We start from the raw sequence: 20,743 nt of genomic DNA on the forward strand, positions 1-20,743 counted from the left end.
GGCTGTTTAGAAATTAAGAGGTGTTGCAAACAGACGAGGGGGTTGGAAAGTGCAGGAAGGGTTGATAGATGATATGAGCATCTTTGGTGATATTAATGTGATAAATGTGTTTGTGGCTGATTTGATCTCATCTCTCTTGATGAGCTATGGGGAGCTAAACACACGCAAATGTGCGTGTGTTCCTGTGAACTGCCAAGCTCTTTTGTGGAGAAAACAATACCATATGTCTCAGCGCCACTCGGGAGCGTTCCTCTGCCATTCCTGTCTCCAACTACAAACCAATAGTGGCTAGCGCTACCCGTGGTTTCCATTAACAATTACACTGAGGGAAGTGCTCGTGTGTGAGAGCGAAAGAGCTTCTACTACGAGCCTTGAATTAATGAAAGAAACACAGGAGTGAAAAGGCAAAGCTTGGCAAACAAACAATAGGCAACACAAGCCAACAGCAAAACTTTACAGTTTTGTTCCATCCAGAGTCACAAAACATTTGTTCCTGATCAAGCCTTTCAAGCAGAGATGCAACACAGCCCATCAAAAAGGAACATATACACATGGCCAAAAAGTCAACACAGCACACTCTCACTTTGAATCCTAGTGTCCCTTGGTAAAATACAATTTGGCAATTTATGTCATTTTAAACCTATGATGATTCTTGCTTTGCATGTTTTACAATAAAAGTCTGGATTCTTGCATTTTAAAGGGAGGCAGGGTCCAGTGTCCAACAGCAACATAATGCTCAATGTCTTTGAAGCTTTTCCAGGCATCCCATCTGTGTCCACAGAGCCCAGAGCACTGGGACCAGGAAACAAGGACAGGCAGGCACGAATTACAGTCCAATTTACCACAGGTAACAGCCTCTCCAATGAAAGGGTCAAGTGAAGGAGGTCTGGCAGTGGGTTTCTGTTCTGAAGTGTTAAGCTCTAAACCAGTTCCGCTTGACTCTATTACTCTGGGCGCTAACCACAGCAACTTTTCCACGTGATAGGCACAGATCAGAACGTGTGGGAATTGGCAGGGCCACTAATGCAATGAGATTTTTGCAACTGTGGTCATGGTACATAATACTTTTGTAGCCAAATGCAAGTTTTTTATTTAATTGACCATTCGCTAAACCCCTCCCATAAACGATTGTCCAATCAAAGTTTAGCAACCATAACTAGGTGCGGCAAGCCTGTCGAGGCTTGGATTTCAGCATACATATCGTAAAGCGCTGTCCATAGGCCTGTAGTAAGAGACTCAGCATTTAACGAGGTTTTTTAGGGGGTATCCCTATTTTAATTAATAAAAAAAAAAAGACTAGGCAATTTATCATTGATAAAAAGAGCGAGTCTTAACAGTGAAGAAAAGTTTGATCATTGTTCCTCCAGCAGGATGTTGTGTGGTATTTGAGTTGTGTGGCATGTTAAGGAGGTGTCACTGTTTCATTTCCGTGATTGCTCCAGTGCCGCTGGAAATTCTGCCGGATGTCCCTCATTTTGGCCAGATGCACGTCACCTTCCGCCTTCTTTGTGTTGGCATTTTAAACACCGGTGGATTTATGAGGACTATGGTTAACTGCTCCTCAGATCTCTGCAGGGTAAATCCAGACAGCTAGCTAGACTATCTGTCCAATCTGAGTTTTCTGTTACACGAGAAAAACAACCTTTGAACGAACACGTTCCACCAAAACAAGTTCCTTCCCGAGGCTATTTTGCAGAGGCACCGTTGCCCCGTTGGCGCTTATCGCCGTCCAAGACGATTGTGCCAATACAGCAGAGCACGTTTTTCTCCCATCCCGGGAATGTTGTGTGGAAGGTCTGGCAATGCGAGACTACTGTGGAGAGTATCTGAGAACCTGGGACTTCTCTGGGTTATGGCCATGTGCAGTCAGCATGGTGGATAAGATACCAACAGCTTGCAATGCCAGAGGGCTCAGTGCTGTCACCCAAACACATATTAACACCTAATTCAACAGGGGGCCCTGTGGTCACTAAAAAAGCCATTAGCTCAGCTTTATCTGACTGCAGGGGCCTACTTCTTTACTGTTAAGATTTCTTTTTCTCTCCTCGCCCCACTTGAAAATCATCATGTATCAGACATGTCAGTTTTGTCTCAAAAAACATGTTTTCTCCAGTCAGATAAATAGCTGATCATGAGTAGCTAGTGTACAATATTCTGAGAAACACATTCCTTCAATACAGAAATGTATGTTATCATTTTAAAAAAGTATATTCAAAGCAGCCTCTTTTCATTAGAGATTAAGAAGTGAAAACTCTTCACTCTGCAAAAGCACTGATGTCCAACATCATTAGCCCAGACAAACAGCAACAGCTCTGCCTGGACTGCAGGCTTTAATGATGGTTGTCAGCTGTTTTCTGTCTGCCACCACTGACAAGGGGAGACATTTACTGTGATGCTGACCTGCTGGTCTTGACAGAAACACCCATCTAACTGACCACACATTATCACAGCTTAGGAAAATTCAAGCAGGCCGGATGCACTTCCATCTGCATGAAATGCAACAGTTGACATGAGAGCATTTATTTCCATTACTACAGGAAAAAACAGTTAAAAGGAGTCCTTGTAACTTGGGCCTCATGTCTTCATGGTGTGTATTTCGCTGAAAGCTATGATCTTACTCATGTACAAGAAAAATGTTAAAAGGGACCTCAAAATTTCCAGGCAAGGCGGAAACTACATTTCTCTGAGAATCTTCTTAAAATTAATATTTATTTGGATGCAAGATAAGTGAAAGTCAGAATACTATCCTTTAACTATGCAACCATCTTTAGTATACAGTAATCACTCTCAGTGATGATTCACTAATATAGCTGCTTGAAGTTAGAGCTGGGCGAAATGGAGAAAATCAAATATCACAACATATTTTTGACCAAATATCTTGATATCGATTTTGCGGCAATATTGTAGGTTTGACAATTGTTGCTTTCACAAAATATTCACACAATGAGATTTTTGATAAATAATTATCAGTAATGTGGATATAATGACTAATACTAGGCAAATACTAGAACAGCTAGAACAGTCTGGTAAGTTCAGTATATTACATCACTTTACTGTAATGTAGCCTTTAACCCGTGTGTTGTCCATGGGTCAAATTTGACCCGTTTTCAAAGTTTTTTATATCAGGAATATGGGTTTCTTTCAACCAAATTGCCCCAAAATTAACATGGATGCATGGATGTATGTTGTATGGAAGTCATACAACATTCTTCGCAGTTAAAACTAATGATTACTTTTATTACATTTTGGGTTTTGTATTCAATTTTATAACATTTGAAGAAAAAAAAAAAACCCGTTTCAAAACAGTCTCCTCCTAAACTCTGACATAAACCAGTCTGTGATTCAGTCAACATACTCTAATCTCAACTTTCAGTCAAAATAATCAATCATTTCTGTTTGTTTGTTTTACTCAAACAACTAGGTATAATGTCATATAAATTTGGTTTTATTGAATAAAAAAAGAAACGTTTTAAAAAAAGCATCAAAGGCATGAAATAAAACAACAAAAAACGTCAGAAAAAAGCGCCAAGAAAGGTTAATCTTCAAATTTTGGCCCGGAAGGACAACAAGTTCATGGTTGACGGGAAGACAACACAAGAGTTAAAACCAGGAGAAGATAACACCCAAATTTAAGAAAATATCTAGCCTCAATATAATATTGATATATTGCCCAGCCCTACCTGAAGTCACTTGTCATATAAGCCTAAAAATGTTTCATATGTTCTAGAAGATTTCTCTAAAGGTCCAAGGGGCTGGGACAAAGAGAAATATCTAAGTGGAGCACAAGGCTCTTTATAAAATATGTGTGTGTCCAGAAGAGCCTGTGCATAACACAAGGATTTTGCAATCCATGAATGTTTTTCTCTGTGTCACATTGGCTTTCACGGCAGGACTTTTTGTGCATGAGAGGTCAGCAAGAAAACACTAGACCACATATGGAAATCGTTTGGTGTACCTGATAATGCATTCTTGGAGAATGCTGTGGTGTTAACATACAATTGAAAATGATTACTTCTGGGAAGCCAAAAATACAGAAAAGCCTTCCGAGCACATAAAGGCAAAGAAAAAAGTTTTCATCACAATATAGTATGGCAAAGCCAAGGCTGAGACTTCTGGGTCTTATTTTGCCTTGCTTTTCTCTTGTGACAGGCATTGAACATGGGCACTAAAGCAGTCCATTTTTACATTTTTTATTAAGTTTCCCAGCAAGGCCCCCTGGTACCTTTACTAAAAAAAGGCTTGCTCTCCAGGGGACCTGGCTCCAACTACACTGAGATATCCCTCACCAAAACCTCTTCTCTTCCTCCCTCATATGTACTCTGGTCCTAACTTTGTTGAGATATTTTGATATTGCTGACAGACAATGTAACTTTTAAAAGAAAAAACTCCTGCTTTCTCTTATAAATGAAAAGTTGAATTCATACTGTAGACAATAAAACACACTAGTTTTCAATTCAATACTCACTATTGCTATTAATTAAAGTTTTACTGCTACAGCCTTGGCCTGGTATGACCAGTAGCTTATGGTGGCTAATGTTAGCTGGTGTTCACAAACTTTAAATACTGTAGATGCTGTGGAACTGACCGTCAGTTTGCTGGTTTGATGAGTATTCACTACTAGTGCTCCTGTAACACTACATTTTAGCATGTCAAAGAAAAGAAACATGAAGAGAATCTTGGGAAATTAAGGCAAATTCAATGCGCCATTGTCCTGTGACTACCACTTGTGGCCACAGTGTCTGCTGTTCTGCAAAAGCTACATAGTCTTAATTTAAGTCAGTGATGAAGACTTCTTTTTTGAATGAGTGTCTTGCTGATGTAACACATCTGGATCAGTTTCACCTCAGATTGGACACCAAATGCAACTATTAAGATTATCATTATTTACAAAGAAATTGCCAATAGAATTTAGGATTTCAGTAGATATCAGAGTATGAGGAAGCAATTTCTTACTCAGCAGGGTTTTAGTGGTTAGTAGTGTTTGCTACAACACATTCCCCGTTGTTAGGGTTTTCGTGATATACGGATACGCCCTGTCTGATCTGAACAGCTGCCAAGCTATCAACAGGACTGTTAACAGGAGGGAGGGAGGCTGTTGGGGATTCAGCCCTGTGGTTATAGAGTGTGAGTATAAAGCTGACAAAGCACATTACAAACTTTTAAAAAAAAATACATTTTATAGCATGATGTTAGGGAGTGATACTAGTTGGAGTTTGGTAAAATAATGATAGCAAAACATATATAAATAAATAAAAATAAAATACTGAATCATTTGATATGAATCAAAGAGCATTCATATTAATCAAACTCATACTAATCTAAAACTAGTTCCACAATTATCTGACAATCATACAAAAGCTATATGTTAAGAATTCAGCTACACACTTCTGAGGAGAGTGTTTATCTGTAGCTAAATAAGTATGCACTGATGAAACATTATGTATACAGAGATTAATGCCTCGCGTCAATGACATGTGCGTGCATGTACGGTTATCATGGAAGACCTCTTGTAGAGTGTGGAAAGGCCTCCTATGCAAATTTACATCACTGTAAATATTTTATTTAGAGAGGAAGGCTACTGAAATGGGAGTACAGTTTAGCCTGTGAGGAAATGAATACACAGTTTTAGGAAGTAAGATTTAAAGGCTTTTAGTGATGCTGGACTCACATGAAAGGTATGTTTAATGCCCTGGGCCAGGTTCTCTGTCTTGATTTTCCAGATCAGTGGTTGGGGGGAGTTGAGCACAAAGACCAGTGGCTTCTGGTGGCGTAACAAAGACTGAATCGGCTTCAGATGCAGCTCCACCTGTTAAAGCAAAAAAAATAAAAAAGGGATTGAAGTCACATGAAGGAACAACACACTGGTAAAATACTGTCAGAATACTGAGGAAGAGATAAGCACATAAACAGAGAAAATTCACAGTATGTCACATGATCCCATTTCACACAGCTAAACTTTGCAAATGTCAAAGCTTTAATTATTCTCATGTTCACTGATATATATCCACAAATATCAGGGGATACCGTTACTATCCTGGTGTAATTGCAGTGCTATAATGTTGTAGATTGTTCTTCTTTATCAGGTTTTGTGGTTGTTTATGTAGTCACTTTCCTGATAAACTCCCAAAGACTGCATGCTGTGTTCTCCCTAAAAAGGCACTTGCTTAGCTCTGATATGTAGCCTCAGCGGGATCTGAACTTTCACACAGTGCAGTCTTTGTTAAGAGAGGAGGAAAAAAGTAAGTGGCGGGCCTCTGTTACCATCTCTACAGAGTGCAACTATGCCTTTGGTTCTCAGACTGCCATTAAAATAGATTTTCACAGTCTAGTAGTGAGATGGGGAAAACAAACTTGATGTTTTGGGACCTAAACTGTTGTTTTCTTGTTTTGAGTGTTATACTTGTCTGGACCATTTGGACCTAATCTAATCAGGTGGTTCATGGTCTGAGCACGCACTGTACTCAAACTCATCTCAGGCAAAGATCTGGCTTTCCATCTACATCTTTACAGATAAGCACAACTTTTAAATAATACTACTTAATTGGTCACATTACTCCAGAGTTAGTAAAACTTCTCAATTCTTCTCTCTAGCTTCGATGAGAAGTGATACTCTAGAGGGTATGGTGTGTGTTAGGGGTGGGAATCACCGGAGGACTCACGATACGATATCATCCCGAAACTTATGTCACGAAACGATATTATTGTGATTTTAAACATATTGCAATATTCTGCGATATATTGCAATGTATTACCTTTTTTCCCAACTTCAAATTTTTCCCAATTTCAAATGATGTTCCCAAAGGACAATTTTGTCAACATCTGTTTGATCTAAAAAGATACATTTCTCTGTTTGTTCATCTCACTTCAATTTTATTGCTGCCAAAATGGTATTGTCAAGCAGACAGAATGACCAACACATATGTCATAAAAGCTCGATACTTGGCGTCCGTGTATCGATACAGTATTGGCACGAACAATATTGCGATACTATGCTGTATCGATTTTTTCCCCCAGCCCTAGTGGACGTCTCTTCTTTTATCTTCCTCCCCTCTGTATTCCCAGACTAATCATATTAGCCCCATTCTGTGTATCAGCAGTAAAAGCCTGTAAATCACTAATTCAAGCCACAAGGATTCATATTATATGATAAAACGACAGTAACTTAATCAGTCACAGCTCACTAAAATACTGGCCCTTTGCTTTGCTCAATAAATACAGTCTTTAAGTTTCCATTGAAGCTAATAATGCAATTATGATGATGGTGATTGTAAAAATGTGTTGACAGTTTATTATTATGTGTATTTTACCAATACCGATAATTTGTTTGAATGTGGTTTGGTCGTGTTATCAAGATAAAGACCTCAACATGTCCTCCAAACCATACAAGGATATGTTGTTTATTCCTACCCTCTAATTCGACCCAAAGGAGTGTTTTCCTTATTCATATCCAAACCAACTAATGGTCACGATTTTCAAATTGTTGTTAATGTTGTGAAATGGTTATAGTTTGGTTAGGTTTAGGCACAAAAAATAGTTAGTTAAGTTCAGAAATGTTATGTTAGAATCAATACATCTGTTATGTTACTTCACTTCCGGAAAAGCAACACCAACCTGCCTCCTTACCATAGACTGCTAAAATAATAGACATAGCAGCAGTGACATCACCTCACATTATTTGTCTGTGGACTACCGTTTTGAAGCCTCAAGTTCGGCAATTTGTGAAGCTGCAGAGTATGACGCAGCCAAGCCAGTGTTGTTTATAGTTGCAATGGTTTCCTTCATCAGGAAAACCTGAAAGGTTTACCTGATGAAGGTCTAAGACTGAAACGTTGTATTTTCTAAATAAATTATTGCTTGCGAAATGGATTCTTTCTAACCTACAAAACATAGGGAAGATGATTTTGTTTCCAGCTAAACTGGCACTAGCTAGCTAGCTTAGTTGGCAAGGTGCTACCGAATGCTAAACAAGAAATTTGTAGGCAACCAAAATGTTCCGAGTCAGAGGGTCAAATTGCTAAGCCTCTACCATGATTGACAGGTAGCCGTGTAGCCACACCCATAAACATCCCCTGCTTTATCGTCTATTTTAAAATAAATGGGACATTATTATTACCAGACATACCTGTATACATAATTTACAAAATAAACATCATGCTGTATTGAAAAAGACTTGAAACTAGTGATTGAAAACATAAACTAATTATGAAAATGTTTACTGAGGCAATGAATCAAGTGAGAAGTAGGGACATGTTCTCATAGACAAGCTGACTTCTTTTTCTGAGGTTTAAGGCACTTCCACACCGTCTTCACCTTTCAGACCAGGAAGCTCCGTCCATTATTTTTATTTTGCTACAGTTGATTTTGCTGCAGCAACTTTAATTTGTCGCCACAGTTGGGTCGACAAGTAAAGTGCAGAAACCCCTGGAGTCACTGGCTGAGCCAAGAAATAGTTACAGTATATAATTCCCCCCAAAAAAGAAAAAGAAAATCTAGAAATATATCTGAAGTGCTGGTAGGTAGTTTTGTCACTTTTTGACAGAGCCAGGCTAGCTGTTTCACCCTGATTTCAGTGTTCATGCTAAGCTAAGGTAAGAGGTTGTTGGCTCTAGCTTCATGTAAATCATTTAACTCTCAGAAATAAAGCAAATAAGTATACTTTCCAAAACAAACTTTTCCCTTTAATTTCTCATTAAAAAATTGCATAAAGCCATTTACCAAGAGACACCGACAGCATAGACAGAGTGAACATGATGCATCAAAGCCTAATTATCAGTCTTTCACAGATGTAAGCCCTGGAGGAGAGCAACACAAACGAGTGTTTAGTGATGTGGTTGATGAAAGTGCTGCAAAAATCATTAAAAAGTCCCTCTGAGAAAAGAAAATGGAAGAAATTACTGAACAGTTATCTATGAGGCAAACTGGATGGTGATCCAAACAAACAGATCAGAGACTCAGAGACTCACTGCTTTCTTTTCTTTTTTTATATTTGCTTCCCCCTTACTCCAGACTCTGGAAAAAGCATTTGCATCGCTCCTCTGAGAATAACAACAACCAAGATATAATCATACCTGGCTTGGCTTTGAGGTCCTGGCTTTAAGAAATGGAAGAGAGAGTCAGAAGAAGAATAAGAGTGAGGTAGAGTGTTGTAAAAGAAGAGGAATTTTAAACCCAGACAGAAACATTTCCAGAAGACATGAGTCACCTGAAAACACAGGCATAAACAGAGCACTGAGGAGAGGAAGGGCCAAGAGGAACTGATGGTGAAAAAGAGAAAACTGTGGTTATTATCTGCAGGTTTAGCAAGTAAACACTGATAATACCAAGCTAGATCAGTTCTAACCAGAGCTGGGTTGCAGAATGTAAGCAACAACAGCTGGTGTGCATCTCTGCCCAGGGAGTTGCCGTCATGAGGTTTGGTAAGACTGGTGAGCATAGCAACAGACCTTGTCAAACAGCCATGGTGTGGAGAGAAGAGGTGCAGAAACGCCAGGCATCAAAGTGCCTTGAATAGTGTTTGCAAGGATCAGGTGGCGCTGAGTTGTCCCTCTTGCAGCTACCTTCATGGGACCATGCAGAGAGGGTCTGCCAGGAGCAGGAGGCCACGCCTGATTGATTATCAGGAGGCTGGCACAGGGATTTGGGGGTCCAGTGTCCATTACAGTTATGGGCGTATTTGCCAGCGGCCACGGATGGAAGCTTGTCTAGACCTATCACGTTACTGAAATTACACTCCACACAAGGGACGACAGCTGTAGCAGGATAAGCAAGGCCCGTCAGTGAGCATACCATTAGTGGTGGTAGCATGTGTAAACAATTGAAATGTTAAAAAAGAAACAATACAGCTTAAAGCTTTAAATCAGCTTCAACAACAAAACACACCAAACGGGAACAAAAAAACAAACAAATGATGAATCATACACAAGCCTTTATTGTATAACAAAACCACATGGTTAGATTTAGAACGTACTGATGCCCCTGTGACAATGTAATTGTAATGCTTGATTTCTTTGTCCTGTCTTGGGAATGTGGTTGCAATTTCATGACTTTTCAAGCCAACTAAATCACACTAAGTTTAAAGTGTGCTTCACAAACACTGCGCCTCAATGTTGTAATACAATACTTACTATATTGCGCCTAACAGTGTAAACAGCAGAAACCCTGCAGTCAGAGTCAGAGCTCAGTATCAGTGCGGCTCAGTGTCCTTGCAGTTTCCTTTATTGACAGAGCTGATAAAGCGCCTAATGATGCCTGTTGATTCAGAGAAAACGCAAAACATCCTTTAATTAGCTACAAAGTAGGACTAATCTAGGAACACGCTCTCCCTCCCAGGAAATAATTATCAAAGAAAGCACAATGTATTCCATGACATAAAACAGAGACATACTGAACAATGTCTGAATAACAACTACTGGCTTGTGTATTTTAAATAGGAGACAGCATGGGTTAAAATAGATCCATATCCAAGATATTAACAAAAAACAACACTTCACTGGATAGATAAACGTCTGCATGTTAAACCCTGGAACATTACAAAAGTTGAAAAGAGAGGGCTGGCTAAGAACTGAAAAGTCATGGCTTTAAGAGGAGAAAGGCACAATGCCTGGGACCAATCATACTGTGTTATCTGATGTGTGTGTGTGTGCGTGTGTCTTGTCTGTCTGGATCTTGGTTCTTTCTGGATCACTGAGGGTGTACGAAAGGGAAGGGGAGCCGGACCAAAACCTTTTGACCGCTCTTATCAGTGCCACCCACATATTTGAGTGTGATGGGGATGCTACCTGGAGCCTTTCCCCTGAACTGTGATGGTAATCAGTCTGCACTCAGCTCAATGTCAAACTGCAAGAAAACAGCCAGGAAAGACGTCAAAGAGAGATTGGACTTCTGGATAGCAATCCTTGAGTGATATGGCAGAATGGTAGGACATGCTGAAGACTATAACACAGCATCAAGGCGTGGAGATAGGGTCAGGAAGACAGACTAAGATAACACTCTGATTAAAGTCAAACGGAAATAAAATCTGTTTTTGAACAACAAAATTTCCAAAAAGAAGTTTTATTTATTTTTAACTGACGATGTTGGTACTTTCATTTCACTGGTATTGGAACGCACAAATACCCTAATGGTTTGTAATATCGCTTCAATTTCAATGGCCACACAGGCAGTTAATTAGCTGTGGGGCTGATGTTGTTAGCCCTGGCTAATTCTCATTTTGATTTGAGCATTTCCAGCATTTCTCTGTAACTTTGGATGTTCCACCTTTATTACAAAAATGTATTCACATCAGGAGAACTCTCAGGAGAAAAAATAGTCCTATTGAGCAATAACTGTATGACATTGGATAGCATTGTGAGGCCATACAGAAGCCCAAAATCAAGTTTAAATAAAAACATTGCGCGCCTTGTGTGTGCAGTTTGTCTTGTGTGTGAGCTCTACTCTTATCTGACACTGTGCTCTCGCCAGCTGTTTGTGACCAGTGAGCTCCTCCAGCTAGTCACTCACACATTCGTGATATCTGCGAATTCCAGCTGATAAAACAATCATCTGCTCTACCTCACCCTGATTCAGAGCCAGTGGCTGTGTTTGATGTTTGCCTTTGGTAAACTGATTAGAGAAAGATGGCAGATTTGAGATATCACCCGCCCCTTATGTTTATTTTCTAGCCTATCACCCAACAGCATCCCCAGACAGGCCTGTTGTTTTGAGTTGCTTATTTTTGCTCTACACTTTGCAGCAATTGGGGAATTAGCGTCTGCCAAAATGCCAAGCTCTGCATTTACACACATTTGGTGATGGTTTGTTAGCAGGGTGCAAAAGGCCACTTTAGCATGTGACATAAGGAACATATGGAAAAATGTTCAAACTTGATACCTACACCGTTGAACTAAAGCTGGGGGAACAGAAAATAACACTTCAGGATGAGGTCATCGTTTTGGTAGAGCTTAAGTGGCAAAACACCAACACCTTCAGGTCAATAGTCAACCGACAAAAAGATATTTTGCCTCAAAATCCCAGAGGGTTTAAAGCTTAGATGAAATTTCAATTCTAGTCTACAGCACAGTCCACTCTTGACTGTAACTCGAGTTTGTTCTCTTTCTCTAGAAGATTAGATCTTTTTAAATAATCTAAGTGAATTTTGTTAAATTGTTTAAATTATTCTACCATTATTTGAGGAAATCACTACCCACGGATACACAAAGCCCCAACCTGGCACTACAGGCTTTACTATGACTTGCCAACCCCGAACAGTCACTTTACTAGTCCTATTCCAGGATACTGGCTCTAAGCCTTGGAAGTCTTACATTTAGAGGCCCACATGGGTATTAGAGAGAAAAGGGGCTTCTGTTACTTTGATCAGGACCACTGAAGCTGAGGAAATCATCACTCTTTTCTTCAGACAAATGTGAATAACACTTTAGAAATAAAAACATAAATTATTGTCCAGGTGAGCCAGTGTCCGTACAGTGTCATGTTATGAAAAAGGAGAGTTAGGAATCTATGAAACAAATGGCCCACTGTCTAAAAGAAACGTTGAGTAAAAATCCAGAGTATGATAAAAAAAGACCAAAAAATGTGTTTCAAATTGCAAATAAGCCATGGTGGGCATTGTCTGGGGTTGGTGTCATTTCAGAATGAAAAAAAATAAACTGACAAGTTTGTCTTCAACTAACTGGACCAAGGCACCACTGACTAGTCAGTCAAGAATTTTTTTTTTAAACATTACATTTCTCCTCAACTACCCACTGGAATCAGTTTCTAACAAGACACATTTCCAATTTTCTAACAAGCCAAGCTAGTGGCTCTGTAAGGCTTTGAGCTAAATGCTAATGTAGGTATGCTAACATGCTCACAATAACAATGCTAACATGCTAACAAGTATTATGTTAACTGCTAACATTTGCTACAGCCGAGGCTGATGGGAATGGCATGTGTTTTTCAAGTATTTGGTCATCAACCAAAGTATTGAACAATTGAATTTTAAACCATATAATGGCGCTAGTTGAAAAGTTAATGGATCTCCAAGGTTGTTGCAATTCATCCTGAGGGGGCCTGTATGCAGGATTTTATGGCAATTCATCCAACAGTTGTTAAGAGATTTCAGTAAAAAACAACCTTTAAGTTGGCACTTAAGGAAAAGACAGATGATCACCATAGTCATTAGGATCCATCTTCTGGGGATCATGAAAGTCAGTACAAAATGTCAAAATAGTTTCTGAGATATTTCAGTCTGTAAGTGGTGAACCGACCAACCAACTGACCGACCAACACTGTCATGCAAAATGATGATGTGAATTTCTGACTTTATCAGGGTTTTGCATTAAATGTTGTTTTCCTACTGCCATGTTTCAGTACTACAACAATAAGGATGCAATCATTTGCTCACTGGTGGACATTATAAACAGTAACCAGGCAATTAAATACTGCATTTGAGCCCAGTTGTTGGCAGTGTTGGGCAAGTTACTTCCAAAATGTAATACATTATAGATTACTAGTCACTGTCATTTGAGAGTAATTAGTTCTATTACAATATTACTCTTTCTGAATTGTAATGCTTTACACTTCTTTTGCGTTACTTTTGAGTTATTTTCACCATAATAACAGCGGAAGTAGGCTATGACTTGGCAGGTAGCTTGTGAATTTCATCCATACATCATAATTTATTCATAATATTTTGTGTTATTAATCTGAATCTGCAAAGTAACTAAAGCTTTAAAATAAATAGTGAAGTAAAATGTACAATAGCCTACTTAACTCTAGAAGTAGCCTATAAAGTAGGGGAAAATGAAAATACTCAATTAAAAGTAGCCTACCTTAGTGGTATATACTTTCCACCTCTGATAAAATGTAATGCTAATGTTTACATGTAGCAAGCCTAAACATTAATTCCCGACATGTTTATGTATGTCAGCTGCTTGGACAAACTACTGCCTACTCTGACGTACCGTTACCTGTTGGGACACAGATGTTGTCCGTTGTCCGTACCGTCACTGGATGACACTCGCTGACTTTTTTCTGTACCGAAATGTTTCGCGGTGTTGGTGAATTAAAAAAACAAACACTAAATCTTGAGTTAAAATGCGTTATAATTTATTTATATTATATATTTTTTACCATCATTTTGCCCTCCAAACAATCGCAGACAAGCAGACATCTGTCCCTGGACTGCTGATCTCCTCCATGTTGTCTTCTCTGCTAGTATGGATTCTGCTTAGCACTTTTATTACTCTGGATTTGACGTTGTTGTGTGTCTCGTTGCGAGGGACGCAAAAGACAATTTGTAATTTGAGCGGCCATAGCATCTGGAATAAGATGCATCTGTAGAAATCTGATTGAAATCGCATTTCAAACCACCTCCAAATGTGGTTTGGATCCAATTGGGAAAAATCACATTTCATGTAGTCTTTTGCTGTCCATCCACAATCTGGATATGCCAAAAAACTGATTTGGACTGGCAGTCTGAATAAGGCCTTAGATGAGAGGATCCATACCACGCTCATGTCTCTACACTAAATACCAAGTGGCCCCTGTGAAACCACAATGTGTCGTTTACACACATTTTTTTTTGTATGGATAAGAAAAAGTTGTGGTGTTAATTAGTGAGCTTTAGAGGTGCTGATACTTTAGGTGCTGTTCCCTTTCGACAGAGCCGGTGTAGCTGTTTCCCCGTTTCAAGTATTTGTGCTGAACAGACATGAGAGTGTTATCAACAGCAAATAAACATATTTTAATTTAACATTCAAGTTTGAATTCATTATATTCACCAAAGAGGTTATTGTTTGTGGTCCTAGGCCCACTTTTCAAAAAACACCCCAAGCCTAAAACGACAAAATACTCACGGGCAACAAATCTAGTTGTATACACAGCCATATTTTAGCAAAGATATGAGTGGATGGACAGAGGAGAAATGGATTATGCTGCTAAGAGTGGTTTGAGAAGTTTATGTAATCGTTTTATTTTCCCATGAAATTGGGGTGTTGTTGGAATCCACTGTAACTTTTGTAAATCCAAACTGACTATTTTCCTTCAAAAATGAGCAAGCTATAAACATTTCAGAGACACCTTTCAAGCCTAAAGGTGTTACTTTTTGGAGTTTATGGTTTGTTTTTAGAAAGCAAGTTCAAGAAACCTTCCACTGGAAGAGATAAACCTCCTTACTTCCAACTTTACTTGCTTTCAATTTGCTTTAGAAAATGCGGAATCGGTTTAACACTTTAGGCTTGCATTGGTCAAGGATAAATATAAAGAGCACTGTGGTCCTTTTTCACAGCCTCTTAGTTCAGAGCACACTTGCCCATATGTTGCCAAGGATGTTAAACATTTCCAGATCACCTTCGTTTCAAATATGTAATCCTTTTTTTACACTGGATTATCGCCTCCTCCTGTCACCAAAGATGACAGATCAGGGGCAGATCGTGTCAATGAGACCACAGTCTGACGCACTGTGTGCCATCCAACACAGTCTTGTTGAAGACTAAGCACTTAGGAAGAGGCTGCTTATGTCCGAAGAGGCCAATCTGTGCCCACGACCTAAATGGAAATGCAATCAAGGACCAGAGTGGGAGAGGGGATCTTATCTTATCACAAGCAGAAACCTTTACTCACGGAACGCTAGGCCACCTAATCTCAACCAGAGCTGGAGTGACCTTTTGCAGCCAAGGCTGAAGGCAGGGGAACAGACAGCTGGATTTCTGCCTCCTCCGCAAAAGTCCTCACTTGACCATGGAGGTGATGGGTTACCAACAGCTGGATAAATTGACGTGAAGAGATGGATTTCACAGACCCCAAACTAAAGGTTTTAATGGACTATCTATTACAGTTATACTGGGAGTGGTCATTTACACAGCTAATTATTCCACACAGCTGTTAACAAAGAAGAAAATAACAATGTTAAGTAAATGTGGCAATTTGTTAAGATGCAAGGACAGAGCCAAAACACAAAAATTTTGATTTCAGGTGGCCAGTGTCCAAATTTGTTTAATTTCATGTATGTATTTCATGTATGTACATTTAAATAAATAAACTATGTAGAAGAATAAAAAATATTACATTTGACAAAATAATCAGATTTACTACAAGACTTTTACCAGTTCTTGAACCATTTTTTGGTCCATCACTACCAACAGAAGGGTCTCTTGAGAGCAAGTGGAAATAAGATTTAGACAGCCAGGCTTAAGGGGTTGTGACAGCTTCAAGAGCAGTGAAAATATGGTTAAGATTGTTTTACTTTTGAAGCGTCCTTGTTGAAACAAGTTTAAAGAATCCTTACTGTATGGACTTAAACTTGCATTCAACAATCTGCCCCTGAAGAGGTGACTGGTTACTCAATGTGCAGACAGGGTATGCATGCAAAACCAGAGACCATAATATCAAGCAGGAAAGAAATTGTTTAAATATTGTACCATGTTGGGCCCAATTTGCCTCATTACATTGCATCCTTTGCAATGTGCCTTTTGCACATGCATCAGTTGCGATGTCAATGCTGGAACAAACTCCTGCTCAGCCCTACATAATGACAAGATTGTAATCAAATAATAATAAAAAAAACTGTAACTGCTTTAATTCATCAACCATACATTGTGTGGAGTAAACATACAACAGAAAACAAATCCTTCTCATTGTTATGATCACATAAATATAATTTAAGTTCATGTAGTAAAGCCCCTGAACAAGCACAGCACTGAAACCAGTCATTTCTGTATTTACCTGCTGATGCATCATACTCACACGCACTGTTTCTGTATGTTTGGCCTTGGCAACGTTTAAGCCTACATCAGCAGCAAAATTGCAAGGGCAAGTCTATACATGCTCCTTTTCACAGTGCTGTGACTGAGGGGGATGGGAACGTGGGACAGTTTAAAATCCAGATAAAGCGTTTTTAAAGGCCGTGGGCCTGTGATTCATCTTCAAGCTATGGCTATCGTTGAGGAGACCTGCCATGAGACATTCTGTATAACACCTGAAGACAGGGAGTGGTTTCAAAACCGACATCAACTTATGGAACACTATTAGGAGATGTGCTGACAGTTTGAATGAGCGCACTAAAGAGGTCTTGTTAAAAACAAATAAGTGGTTGGAAAATACCTCTGTGGAGACATTTAAATAACTGACTAATCGCTGTCTTGTTTTTCACTCTCTAGAAAGTCAAAGGTAAGGTAAGGGAAGCCCATCTGGTCATCAGAATCAGAACCAGGTTTATTGCCAAGTAGGTTTTCAAATACAAGGAATTTGCCTTGGTGTTTAGGTGCACGAGAAAATAAAATCAGGACGTCTGGAACATGTTTATTTTACTGTACCCAGTGAAGCCTGAAATCTCGGTTACATTAGCATTTAAAATGGCAAAGGTTTTCAGCAAAATGTTGTTAAAGTAAATTTGCGCATTTTGTTCATGTCAAGTTCAACTTTGGTGAATTTTGACACTCAAACTTGCACCATTTGCTTACCTCTGAGGGAATGGAGAACCGGAGAGTCCAAAATGGAGGAGGCTATCATAGCTTGTTAGCTGTGTTGCACAATTTTTTTTATTTAACCCTTACTGTCTTACTGAGTATTAACTGCTCAACACAAGAGGCATGGTCTTTAGACAAGTATGAGACAGGAGTCCATGGTGCAAATATGTCCCTTGAATAAACAGTGCAAACTTAATGTCCCGTTAATGACCGCGCCATTAATGTTTTTTAAATGGAAATGATAAACAAAATTCCAACGGAGAATAAACAGTGCAGTAAAAAAACAAAATACAAAGAACCCAGAAACAAACATAACAAACACGCCTTGCAGGCGTGTTAGCCACTAGCTCACTAAATAGAATAGTTTACAAACTAGCCATGCGATAATCCTTCGTCAACAAGCCTCTAGTTTTGGCTCTATTTTTTGGATGAATTTCACTGTAACACTCACTGGGACCGGGCCTCTCATACCTCATTTTGGCCAAGCTTCCTCTAAGCAAAAGGGAAAAGGACTGGCAGCCGTTTTCAGAGTCATTGGTTAAAAATAGAGCAAACGAGGGCGGTGGAAATGTCAAATGCAGCGCTCTTTATCAGGCTAAACAATAAAGTCCCCAGAAGATAAGACGAAATGGAAGGCAATTCATCTCTTACTTTACTATATTGTTAATCTTGAAAAAGCAATACACAACTCTCTGCCTACACTGATAGTAAATATGGGTTTAGAGAATTGTTCACTATGTACTATTGTGACTGTTTTTATTTTGAAGAGTTAATAATGGTGGTAGACAATATAACTCAAGTTTAACTTCTTTTACTAAGGATGACTCACTTCAGCTGGGCTGTTGTCTGGTCCCTCTGGAACATGTCCCCGCAGGTTGATGATGTGGACCTCCTGAGGGAGGCTCGTGGTGCCCCTGCTGGCACAGCCTGACAGGGCGGTGAAGCTCCTCAACGTGGCCTGTACAGGGTGTCCCATCCCTACCGGCAGCAGCTCACATGGGCTGCGGAACAATGGCCCTGCAGTGAAGAAAAGACAACTGTATGAATCAGATGCTACAGTATGTTTAGGGATTCAAATGGCATGTCTCACAAGATGTTGACTTATTTATGTAACTCATGTATGAGCTCTTTCTTGTAGTGAACACAGTAATGTACCATAATAATCTACTCCAAAGCATGGTCTACAGGAATGATCCAGTTCACACTGTCCAACTCTCTATATGTCGTACAGTACTGTACAGAGATCTCAGTAAACAATCAAAACTACTGAAGCAGATTTATATGATTGACATGAAACATCAGAACTCCTTTTAATCTGATAGATGTCCTCATGTGATGCCACTTGAGTCAGTGTTGGTTGGGGCTGAAGACTACAAGTTTGAAAATCTCTGATGTCTCTGAAAAACAAATCTCTGAAATCTGGTGTTGTGGAGTTAGAAATAAGTGAGTTTACCAGGCCTCTGTATCCTCCTTATCTCAAGGCTACATCAGCTGTTACTATAAACCGAAGACTGTCAGCAGTCAATATTTGCATTGAGGCTAATGTAGGTGCCAGATTTTGACAGGAAGAGGATGCATTCAAAAAGATGATATCTCTGGTTCTGCTGCATTGATTTTGATCGACAATGTTATAGAAGTGCAATGCTAAATGGGTGCAGTGTTCTTTTTAAAGGTACTCTAAGCGATGTCACGTGTTTTTTTAAGCTACAACATTTTTTGTCACATACATTAAACCTCTCCTCACTATCTGCCGGTCCCCTGAACACCCTGGGCGGTCTCTGTAGACAGCCCAGGGTCCAAAGTGGCCAACCTGGACCACAAAAACATAACAGACCGTGTTCCAGCGTTCAAGCGTTCGGTCAATAACCGACAAGAAGGATTTGGGCTGAAGCACGGAAGGGAGGGGGAGGAGACGGGATGAGGAGGAGGGAGGGGCAAGCTAGTCTTGTTTTGTTTGAAAATACTTTGAACGTCAACAAGAATAACGTCTCCCAACATCGCTTAGAGCACCTTTAAGAGAAGAAAAGATAAATAACAATGTCTGTAAAAAATGGCTTTCTTATTATAACTAGGCTACAACTTGATTTCAAAAATCTTACAATGGGAAAATAAACAGGTCAAACTAAAAGGTTTGGCTGGCGGCTTCTCATTTTGGCAATTGTATAAGTAATGTGATCAGTTATGATAATATTAGTTATCTTTATCAGCCATGAAATTCCAAATTGGTGCATTACTAGCAAAGAGGGACAAGGATGGACGCTTATTATCTCCCTTTAACTCTCTGTAGGTGCTCTCATTTTAGTCACAGACATCACAGCAGCCACAACTACAAACAACAGTAACTGATCTCGGTCAATCAAGCAAAGCAGCACTCAGCATGGTGTATGGACACTGAAGCTGAGTCTGTTAGGTCTCAGTCAGTGTTTTGTCTACTGCACAGTCAGCTGTAATGAACAGTTCAGTGATCTGGGAAGCTCTGGGCTACCTGACTTAAATAAAGATGCAGATGTTTACAGAATCGCACTTTCCGCATTTGCTCTTGCATGATATGGAACTTCCTTTTCAGCCACAAGCTTTCAGGTGGTTAAAAAGCTTCACCACATCCTGACATCTTTCTTTACGTTCTACATCTGTATGACCCACTTAAACATATTCAGAGTGTATCTGCACAACCCACTTAAACACATTCAGGGTGTAACTTGCAGATACACAAGTATACAGCCATCTCACATGAAGTCAGAGTGGCACAAAAACAGTGCTAAGGTTTGAGCGAGGTACCAAACAGCTCTTTTCCATTAGTGTCATGTATACTATGAGAACGTCCGTAGCCAGGTTTTTCCACGGGGTCAGACCTTGTGTTTTACCCCACAGCCTTGTGCCAGCCAAGGACCGCTCACATTTCAAACACATAACGCCAAACACGCAAAGGTTGCCAATAGCAATCAGATGGAACATTTGGAAATCATTAAAGTCTAAGTGAAAGACAGATAGATAATGTTAAATTCTCCCCCAACTGACTCCAAAAACACAGTACCACAACAGCGGGGTACAGCTAGGGGGACATTTTTTTTGCTCTGAACATATATATATTGTTTTCTCTTTCCGTGCTGTCCAATAAGCCTATGTTACATCAGCATAAAGCCAGAGATTATGTATGGCATAGCTCCCCTCTCCTTGTTGTGAGAAAAAAACAGAGGCTTTATTGTTACCATATTTGTCTCTTGAGACAAATCCCAAGCCCTTAACAGCTGTCTCAACCTGGACTTTGTGTTGTCTCTTGTTGCTTGTGAATCACTCCA

The 20,743-nt window shown here is 39.6% G+C and overlaps 1 protein-coding gene across 3 annotated transcripts in view; it reads right to left on the reverse strand.

Moving 5' to 3' along the window:
- Nucleotides 1-20,743, reverse strand: part of tgfbr3 (transforming growth factor, beta receptor III) — an 84,579-nt gene that overhangs the window by 35,988 nt on the left and 27,848 nt on the right. For all 3 annotated transcript variants that reach the window (XM_039810776.1, XM_039810773.1, XM_039810775.1), the window contains 2 exons: nt 18,274-18,461; nt 5,669-5,806 (listed from right to left, as the gene is read on the reverse strand). In XM_039810776.1, the coding sequence (XP_039666710.1) occupies nt 5,669-5,806; nt 18,274-18,420 (285 nt within the window). In that variant the 5' untranslated portion in view covers nt 18,421-18,461. The remainder of the gene's footprint in view (nt 1-5,668; nt 5,807-18,273; nt 18,462-20,743) is intronic.

The sequence above is a fragment of the Perca fluviatilis genome, chromosome 9, assembly GCF_010015445.1.
Source record: "Perca fluviatilis chromosome 9, GENO_Pfluv_1.0, whole genome shotgun sequence".
In the NCBI taxonomy this organism is placed as follows: Eukaryota; Metazoa; Chordata; class Actinopteri; order Perciformes; family Percidae; genus Perca; species Perca fluviatilis.